Source organism: Salmo salar, chromosome 14 (assembly GCF_965601325.2).
Source record: "Salmo salar chromosome 14, fSalSal1, whole genome shotgun sequence".
Taxonomy (NCBI): Eukaryota; Metazoa; Chordata; class Actinopteri; order Salmoniformes; family Salmonidae; genus Salmo; species Salmo salar.
In genome coordinates, this window is record NC_138304.1 from 38,786,477 (window position 1) to 38,797,337 (window position 10,861).

Genomic DNA, 10,861 nt, shown 5'->3' on the forward strand with positions numbered 1-10,861 from the left:
ATGCACTCCCAGGACTTCTACTTCAATAACAAATGTTGGTTTGGTCCCAAATAATCCATTGTTATATCCAAATAGCGGCGTTTTGTTTGTGCGTTCAAGACACTATCCGAAAGGGTAAATAAGGGTGATGAGCATTGCGCATTTCGTGACAAAAAAATTCTAAATATTCCATTACCGTACTTCGAAGCATGTCAACCGCTGTTTAAAATCAATTTTTATGCCATTTTTCTCGTAAAAAAGCGATAATATTCCGACTGGGAATCTGCATTTAGGTAAAAAGAGGAAAGAAAATAAATTACGGGGTCGACTCATGCACGCGCCTAAGCCCATTGTCCTCTGATCGGCCACTTGCCAAAAGCGTAAATGTGTTTCAGCCTGGGGCTGCCTCGATATCATTCAGCTTTTTCCCGGGCTCTGAGAGCCTATGGGAGCCGTAGTAAGTGTCACGTTACAGCAAAGATCCTCAGTCTTCAATAAAAAGAGCCAAGATGAACAACAACTTGTCAGACAGGCCACTTCCTGTACAGCATCTTCTCAGGTTTTGGCCAGCCATATGAGTTCTGTTATACTCACAGACACCATTCAAACAGTTTTAGAAACTTTAGGGTATTTTCTATCCAAAGCCAATAATTATATGCATATTCTAGTTACTGGGCAGGAGTAGTAACCAGATTAAATCGGGTACGTTTTTTATCCGGCCGTGTCAATACTGCCCCCTACCCCCAACAGGTTAAAATGGTGTAAAATAGTCATATGTTTGAAAAATTGAAGTTTTTGCATTTTTGAGGTATTTGAATATCGCGCCACGGGATTACACTGGCTGTTGAGTAGGTGGGACGCGAGCATCCCACCTAGCCCACAGAAGTTAATGACCATCGTTATGTTTGGAGGAAAAAGGGGGAGGCTTGCAAGCCAAAGAACACCATCCCAACCGTGAAGCACGGGGGTGGCAGCATCATGTTGTGGGGTGCTTTGCTGCAGGAGGGACTGGTACACTTTACAAAATAGATGGCATCATGAGGGAGGAAAATTACGTGGATATATTGAAGCAACATCTCAAGCGATCAGTCATGAAGTTAAAGCTTGGTCGCAAATGGGTCTTCCAAATGAACAATGACCCCAAGCATACTTCCAAATTTAAGGCAAAATGGATGAACCTTTTTGGGCTAGTGGGCAGTATTTTGACGTCCGGATGAAAGCGTGCCCAAATTAAATTGCCTGTTTCTCAGGCCCAGAAGCTAGGATATGCATAGATTTGGATAGAAAACACTCTAAAGTTTCTAAAACCTATTAAAATAATGTCTGTGAGTATAACAGAACTGATATGGCAGGCGAAACCCCGAGGACAAACCATCCCAAAAACAATTTATTTTTCAGCCTACCACTGTTTCCATTCGCTGTCATGTTTATTATGAGGCAAAATCCTCCCAGATTGCAAATCCCAGGGCTTCCACTAGATGTCAACAGTCTTTAGAAAGAGTTTCAGGCTTGTTTTTGGAAAAATGAGCCACAATTTGTAGTTTTTGTAAGTGGCTCCCATTTTGGCTGTAGTGTTTTTATGCGCGTGGATGAGAGCGCGTTCTTTGTTGTTTATCTCCGGTGAAGACAATAACAATTCCCTGTCTTAAATTGTATTGTTTATTTACGTATTTGGGTACCTGAGGTTTGATTATAAACATTGTTAGACTTTTTTGGAGAAGTTTATTGGTAACGTTTGGGATTCATTTTGTATGCATTTTGAAGGAGGGAAACCGGTGGACTATTGAATGAAGCACGCCAGCTTAACTGAGTGTTTGGCGATATAAAGAAGGACTTTATTGAATAAAAGGACCATTTGTGATGTAGGTGGGACCTTTTGGAGTACAAACAGAAGAAGATCTTCAAAGGTAAGGCATTTATTATATCGCCATTTCTGACTTTCGTGGCACACCTGCCTGTTTGAAAAATGTTTTTCATGCTTTTATATGTGGGGCGCTGTCCTCAGATAATCGCATGGTGTGTTTTTGCTGTAAATCCTTTTTGAAATCTGACACCGCAGCTGGATTAACAAGAAGTTCAGCTTTATTTTGATGTATGACACTTGTATTTTCATGAATGTTTAATATTTCAATTTCTGTAATTTTAATTTCGTGCTCTGCAATTTCACCGGATGTTGTCGAGGTGGGTTGCTAGCTGAACGCCTGTGCCAGAAAGGTTATTAAGGACAACAAAGTCAAGGTATTGGAGTGGCCATCACAAAGCCCTGACTTCAACCCTATAGAAAATTTGTGGGTGGGACTGAAAAAGTGAGTGCGAGCAAGATGGCCTACAAACCTGATTCAGTTACACCAGCTCTGTCAGGATGAATGGGCCAAAATTCACCCAACTTATTGTGGGAAGCTTGTGGAAGGCTACCCGAAACATTTGACCCAAGATAAATAATTTGAAAGGCAATGCTACCAAATACTAATAGAGTGTATGTAAACTTCTGACCTACTGGGAATGTGATGAAAGAAATAAAAGCTGAAAGAAATAATTATCTCTACTATAATTCTGACATTTCACATTCTTAAAATAAAGTGGTGATCCTACCTGACCTAAGACAGGGAATTTTTACAAGGATTAAATGTCAGCAATTGTGAAAAACTGAGTTTAAATGTATTTGGCTAAGGAGTTTGTAAACTTCCGACGTCAACTGTACTGTATACTACACTATCTATTGCATCTTAGTCGCTCTGTCACTGCTCATCCATATATTTTATATTTATATATTTTTACCCCATCCCTTTAGTTAGATTGTATGTATTAGGTTTTGTTGTGGAATTTGTTAGATATTAGATTTTGTTGTGGAATTGTTAGACATTACCTGTTAGATACTGCTGCACAGTCGGATCTAGAAGCATAAGCATTTCGCTACACTCGCAATAACATCTGCTAACCATGTGTATGTGACCAAGACAATTTGATTTGATTTGACTAGTCTCCCAGTCCCTGCAGCTGAAAAACATCACCACAGAATTATGCTGCCACCACCATGCTTCAAAGGGATGGTGCCAGGTTTCCCCCAGACGTGACGCTTGGCAATCAGGCCAAAGAGTTCAATCTTGGTTTCATCAGACCAGGGAATCTTGTTTCCCATAGTCTGAGAGTCCTTTAGGTGCCTTTTGGCAAACACCAAGCAGGCTGTCATGTGCCTTTTACTGAGGGCTGGCTTCCGTTTGGCCACTCTACCATGAAGGCCTGATTAGTGGAGTGCTGCAGAGATGGTTGTCCTTCTGGAAGGTTCTCCCATCTCCACAGAGGAACTCTGGAGCTCTGTCAGACTGACCATCTTGGTCACCACCCTGACCAGGGTTCTTCTCCCCGATTGCTCAGTTTGGCCGGGTGGCCAACTCTAGGACGAGTCTTTGTGGTTCCAAACTTCTTCCAATTAAGAATGATGGAGGCTTCTTGTGTTCTTGGGGACCTTCAATGCTGCATAAATGTTTTGGTATCCTGCCCCAGATCTGTGCCTCGACACAATTGTTTCTTGGAGCTCTACGAACAATTCCTTCAACCTCACGACTTGGTTTTTGCTCTGAAATGCACTGTCAACTGTTGGACCTTATAAGGACAGGTGTGTTCCTTTCCAAATCATGTCCAATCAATTGAAATTACCACAGGTGCACTCCAATCAAGTTTTAGAAACATCTCAAGGATTTTCAATGGAAACAGGATGCATGTGAGCTCAATTTTGAGTCTCATAGCAATACTTAGGCAAATAGGGTTGATCTGTTTTTTATTTTTAATACATTTGCAATCATTTCTAAAAACCTGTTTTTGCTACGTCATTATGGGGAATTGTGTGTAAATTGATGAGGAAAATGTTTTATTTAATCCATTTTAGAATAAGGCTGTAACGTAACAAAAGGGAATGTGTCTGAATACTTACGTTATATGCCTACCCATCCATCCCGACCAAGCACCCTACTTTGTTTTTGCCATAAGTAACCATTTGTCTTATGTAACTATACCAAACGTTACATATCATACTATTTTGAGTGTCCTGGATTTACTTTTACTATGTTACATCTAGTCTATGAGACCAGGCTGTGGTTCTGGGTAAAGTTAATGATGCCTTGACCTTAACAAGGGCCCCAGGACCAGTAAAAGCAAAATGGCCCGGTAACATCAAAGATCCACCAGCATATTGTACAGTAGCTATGGGTGCTCTTCGACATATGCATATTTCTTTCGAGGCAAAACCCACCAAAGCTCATAACGGTGGTAGGTTTTGTGTTGAAGAAAGATGCATATGCAGAAAACAACACCATACTTCCACTGGTCCTGGGCCCTGTTCAGGTCAACGGTAATTGGGCGTCAGACGTTCTTTTACAGTATTACACAACTTTGAACCCTGAACCCCCCCACACACACTTATTTGGGCTTCCAATCGGTGACATTTGTCATTCACACAAAGCAGTTTACGGTATGTGAACAAGTGTAACATACAGTACAGTTTGACTGCACAGCCTTGCATTGATGCTAATGCAGCTTGCTTTCAGATATCTTGGCAGTGCTTCAGTGAAATGACGTGTGTGTGCACTTATCACATGAAAAACACCCACAGTCTCCCAGAAGCAGATAAACCTGATAATCAATGCCATGGAATATGAGTATCTGCACAAGTTAGACACTGACAATCCAGTATCAGAGAGGACAGGTGGTGGCAAATGTCAAGACAGGTGATGTCACAAGTTAAAATTGCATTGATACCATCATTACCGCCTTTCTTTCTCTTGCTTATCTCAATCCTAATCTCAATCCATTTGTCTCATTCTCTTGACTATCACATGCACATTCCAGGAGAAATGTCAGAATATTTCAGAATTTGAGCATGACACTGGTAGTGACTGACTTCAGAATCTGGAAAGGCTATTTCTCCTCTGTGTCTTTCTCACTCAAGCATTCACAAGGACACACACACAGCCCCCCAGCACTGCCCCTTCAAATACAACTTTGATTTTCAAATCCAAACAACGAGAGGTCTCAAGCCCACAGGAATTATTTTGTTGTTGTTGAGAGAACCAATCAAAGCTCAAGCCAACTTTTGCGTGAATACTGCCAACAACAGACTCCAGTCCAGACCAGTGTGTCACAGCTCTCCCTCGCTGTGTACCATGTGAGTCGCATCAGCCAGGCTACAACATGGGCGCACGAGCAGTCACTATAGCCAATGTAATCACAAATGAATTTATCAATCATACCTCTCAAGTAAATTGACATTCTTTATTGACTTCATGCTTGGGCTTAGTTTACAGTCATCATTGGTAGCAAACTCTGTACCCTGGGGCTATACTTGCCAACCAAGGATTAAACACATTTCGCTATGATTGTTGCTTTTTCCAATAGTTTCTCCTTGAGGTCAAGATGACCCCTGTTGGTAATCGATATAAGGAAAATATGTTGGTAGCTTGAGGGTTCATGGAGATATGGCAATGCACTTCAGGTAAGGCGTTACTCGCCGTCATTAAACCCTCAGCAGCATCCAGGCCAGGGCCATGAGGCCCAGAGAGGAGCACATTGTGGAGGCTCCCGACGCTGGACGGCCCTGGGTCGTCACCACCCAGTCGTTGCCAGGCTGGATGTTCCTGAAGATGTTGGTCATCAAGGCAGAGGTGGAGTTGTGGTCAATGTGCAATGTTGTGCTGAAGAGATCAATCTGAGGGGAAAAGGTTAATTAATTTCAGATAGGATCATAGACATAAGTGTGACATCATGTTGGCCCAATGGCTTTACCCACTGGGCACAGACATCAGTTAAACAGCTAGTTTTAGTTGAGCTGCCAAGTAATGTGAAATCAGCTAAACTTTGAGGCTCTCCAAGTAAATACATAAATAGATCACAAAAACAACAACTTTAAGGCATGTCGTTGCATTCCGGTAAAAATGTGATTAAAATAAGACATTTATGAAATGTGTGATCATATGCCAAACATCCTGTTGCATGAATTTTCCTGCACAGCATGAAATGCTAACTTAAAGTGTGCTAAAGGTTTTTAAAAGGCTTCTAAAGTTTGTAATCGCCACATTACATTTTCCGAGTTGATTTGCCCTAACAAAAAATTTAGCAACCCCTATAAAAAAGTCCTTTAATTCTAATCCACATAACAATCCACATTTGCTTTTGCTGCAAGTATTTCCTGCTGTTTGAAACGGACTCAAATTAAGATATGGGATCTGTATGTTCATGATTTCTTGAAGAGCCAATTGATACATCAAAATCTCTTTTGTTGTACCACCCCAGATGAAAGATCATATTTGGTAATATTTTTGAGTCATTACTTTTATAATGTTTCATAAGCAGAATGGATAAGGAATGGATCCTGCACTTAAAGATAATTGAATACAGTTCTTGTCGGAGCTATTTTTATTTTCCGCTAAGTAGAAATGGTGTTCAGTTTCTGGTGAAATTGTTGCACAAACTCACCAAGTCCTGGCTGACTTTGATAGGGTCCTTGAACACGGTCCAAACCACAGCCTCATTGCAATTGGGAGTGGTCAGGGAGCCAAGGTAACGGTAGTATTTGGTACGGTCCACCCCTTCCAGGAGCTCATCCAATGAAATAGCATGAGTAATGCTTACAATATCATCTTGAGGAAGAGAGAAAGAAAAAACGTATATAAAATCATATGCTACTGAAATTGAACAAGAAATTACTAATTTTGAATTCAAAGAGAAAACAAATGCCAAATCCTCTTCCAAACTTTATTTTGAGGAAGTAGATCTTGATCAAATCAGAAACAGTGAAATCTCCCCTCTCACCTTTTAGTGTGATGTTGGCCAAGTAGGATGTCAGAGTATTCCAGGCTGGTGGTGAACCAGTTGCATTACCCGGCATGGCCTGTTTGAAAAACAAAGACTTTAGTCATAAAAAACAGCAATAAAACATTTAAATGCCAATCTACTGTGGAAAAATGGATGCCATTTCCAGGAAATTTAAAGCATCCGCTCACCTCTATGAAGAAGCCAAGAGCAGCGAGTCCCGTGCTGTCTGTAATGGCCGTGGTCGTGTTGCCGTTGTGCGAAGACTTGGCATTTACTATGTGCAACTGAAAGGTGAAGCAGAACAGTTGATGTAAAAAGTTATCTGAATCCATTGGAAAATTCAAACGTTGTAATGATACATTTAAAAAGGTTGACTACAATCTGCCATATATACAGCTGTTTATTAAGGGTCATTTAAATGAATGATATATATATATGCCCCCTGATTCTTGAGGAATAGAACGTATAAATGCCTCATGAGCTCAGTACAACAGTTGGATTATTCCACCATTTATGAATTTGAGATTGGTTACATCTCCGCATCTGTCAGTTTTCTAGTAAACCAAGGCAGGATGCAGTTTGGCTGGAGGGGAATTAATTCAGACTGGACTAAGGCTAAATGAAGACCTTGTCATTGATCCATTGCAGTGTGGTATATGTGCATCAGTATGAGAAGTACCACCCAATGATAAATGGGCTACATTCAGATTCTTAACCCTTCTCCCAAAGTGTACTAATACACTCTTCCCTGCATGAATTTAAAAGGAATGGATTAGTGCTTGGAATATGTTGGAAACTTCCTCCAGCCATGCTTGCACTAATCCTTGAAGGGGGGTGGATGAGGGGACACTCTGGAGAAGGTTAGAGAATCAGAACGCAGCAATGTTGTGTTGAACCTTCCCATACCTCCATGGGGTAGCGGGTTCCATCAACTGTGTGCTCAGACCCAGGGACTGAGGTACCATTCCCCCAGTGGAGGTGAAACTGCAGGCTGTCATAGGCCTCTGACAGTGCCCCACCTGTAACCTGAACACCACTCGTCAGCTCCACTTTGACTGAAAGAAAGAGAGGAGGAACAAAAAGAGAGGAATTGGTTACATTTTGCACATAAGGGTTCCTGGTTTGGTTCACACATTATCCTCAAGTGGGACTTTGTGTGTATGGATTGAGAAGGCAAGGCATCCATCCATTCTCCTCACCAGTTTTGCCAGTGTTCTTGATATTCTTCATTGTAGAGTTGTCTCCGTATTTGGTGAAGGTGAAGGCAGTCAGGGTTTCATCGCCCACTGCCGATGCAGAGACGATGTTGATGGGAGACTGACGGGATCCGTTGCAATGTTCACTGGCAATGGTGGACCAAGTGGTATCGTCTTAACATGGAATCAATCAAACCATGGTGTCAATGTACCATCGTTTTATAAGGGTCATATAATATGCTAATAGATCAATTCTATAGTCTATTATCAACTGCTATCGCAATCACTTCAATTTGTGAATACAAATTACACTGTAACCAGGGGGTAAAACCAATACTTACCACAACTAGGATCATGGTAACACCACGCTGTTAAAATTGAAGAAGGGAAAAAGTTATGCAGAGTCACAACATTGATAGAAGAGTCACAGTCCAACAAAATAATAGAATAATCACTTACAACCGCCTGTAGCACTGTATGTAGTGGGGACAAAGAGTGTCGCAACGATAACCACAAGTCGATTCATCTGAAAGCGAGATAAAGGTAATTATGAATGGAGAGACCACTAACCACCGACCAACACGAGATGTCTATGCACATAGAAAAGTGGTTGAAATTGGGTCAGTCCGCCCTGGTCTTGATTTCAACATCCACACTGTCCACAAACGTAGATGTCTATGATTGGTTCCGATTTGGTCGAATCGGTACTGGCCTTGATTTGATCCAAATATAGGCACTGATATTTCACAAGTTTGGACACTACTCTACTCTACTCTACTCTACTCTACTCTACTCTACTATGCTCTACCGTACTGTGCTGTCCAAACTTGTGAAACATGGACAAAAGTAGACGTCTATGATTGGTTCAGATTTCGTCCAGACTGACCAAATTTGGTCTTGTTTGGTGACGGAGCTCATTAGTATAATACCCAGTGTGCTTTGAACATGTTAATTGTTATATTTTGGTCATTTAGAAGACGCTCTTATCCAAAGTGACTTACAGTCGGTGCATTCAACTAAGGTAGATTAACAACCACATACAATATCACAGTCATAGTGAGTAGGGGTGTTAACCCCGGTGTCCTGGCTACAGATCTTAATTTGACCTAGATATGATTTTTACATACCAAATAACCACATCATATGTTATAGCAATCTGTCATTCGATGACAGTCTTTGACATGTCACACAGCCATTGGTTAATGCATGCAACATCTAAGCAGGGGAAAACGCAACCAAAATGCCTGTTAGGAAAGGCTGGCATTAAAACTCCACTTTTATCTGTTGTTTTGATATCTGTCAGGTTCCCCAGCAACACTGAATCCTTTTTGTTTACTTTGTGTGCGTCCAAGAAGCAAACGTGAGTAAATAGACATGTATTTTTGTTTGACAGTTTTCACTGATGCGGGTGATTGTTTTGAGTTGCCTCACGATTGTTTGTAAACGTATATACGGCTCCCGGAGCATATTTTCCTTTGTTATGTTGGCGGGTAAAGTATCGAGCTGATTACTCCGTTTCCTATCTCTCTTATTTATGAATGAATTCTGTTAATTAGAGCTAATTATTTCTGGACTGAGATATGAAATGACTTAGAATAAATGATGTCATGTTGAAACTACCGGGATGAATTCTGATTGTTTGCCATTTTCTGAATAGTGACTATCTTTATGATTTGATTTATGCATTATGGCATTTTATTTATTATTGTTTGTTCTGAGATTTTTATTCCAGCACACACTGAAATCAATTAAAACTCAACCAGACTGAGACTAACCAATTCTGTGTCTTTCCTTCTGCCAAGCCATCTTAGTTTGGGTTACCTGTTCGCCAATTTCTTCTCCTGGGCTAACCAGTCTCCCTGGCCTAACCAGTCACCCGAGTGCCAACACTCATTATTAAAACCTTTTCTGGAACCATTGTTGAAGTGTGCTGTTGGTTCTTCAGAACTTTGCACATGACCACTGACAGTTCTGATGCTTTTGTGCAAGTGACAGATGGCAACAATTATAAATATTACATAGGCCTACTGCAATCTTTTATTCCACACTGAAATCCTATATTAATTGGAAATGTTACTTTTGAAAATACACATAATGCTTTCTTCGTTGACATGTAGATATAAGTGATTAAGTATGGCTGAAATTTGGCCATAGAAACAATTACCAAAACAATATGTATTTTAAACATCCGGAAAATAATTTTAAACATCAATAAACAATGTATTTTCGATACCCCAACCTCACACTCTTTGCAATTCATACCTTGGTAAATTAATAGGAAGCATGAAAACAAAACAAATGAATAGTCACTGACTTCCCATCACATGATTTGGCATAAATGCAGTGAAACAGCTTTAACTTCTTAGCCTAGCCTAGTCAATGAGATGTGTGCCACTTCAAACATGCCATATCTTAAAAGCAGGGTATTTTGTTCCATAAATGTATATGTCTGTGAGCATCAATGCCAGAAACATCTTACCTTGAAGCTGCACCTGTTTTCAGCTCTCAGTCCTGTGCGCTCAGCCTCCCATCCTTCCTCTTTATATTCAGTGGCACACCTCAACTAGAAATAATAAACACACCTTCTCTTTTCACTCAGCCTGTGGGTTTCAAGTTGTGTGTTCAAAATTGTGTAATACTGTAAAAAGAACGCCCATTTGGAAAGCAGAAGGTTAGGCAATGACAATAACGAAAGATTAACTTGAACCTTAAGAAAAATGAAACAGTCAGCTTTAGCAAACTCCAAAATCTTGGCTTCAGAGTAGTCCTCATAGCGGCACAACCAGTCAACCTAAATAAAGTGACATGATTCAACCATAGACTATTTGGGATACAGATCATCATAGTGTTTTAAACAATACTACAGCTTCAGACAAAAT

General features: G+C 40.6%; 1 protein-coding gene across 1 annotated transcript; it reads right to left on the minus strand.

Annotated features, from left to right (window-relative positions):
- Window positions 1–5,228: 5,228 nt before the first annotated feature.
- LOC106569486 (carbonic anhydrase 4) lies at window positions 5,229–10,547 on the minus strand. The gene is made up of 9 exons (XM_014140877.3): window positions 10,462–10,547; window positions 8,442–8,508; window positions 8,324–8,350; window positions 7,986–8,156; window positions 7,693–7,841; window positions 6,975–7,070; window positions 6,784–6,862; window positions 6,448–6,611; window positions 5,229–5,680 (listed from the first exon to the last, which is right to left on the minus strand). Exons 2-9 carry the CDS (start codon window positions 8,506–8,508, stop codon window positions 5,489–5,491), a joined length of 945 nt encoding a protein of 314 aa, XP_013996352.3. The 5' UTR covers window positions 10,462–10,547; the 3' UTR covers window positions 5,229–5,488.
- Between the last annotated feature and the right edge of the window lie 314 nt (window positions 10,548–10,861).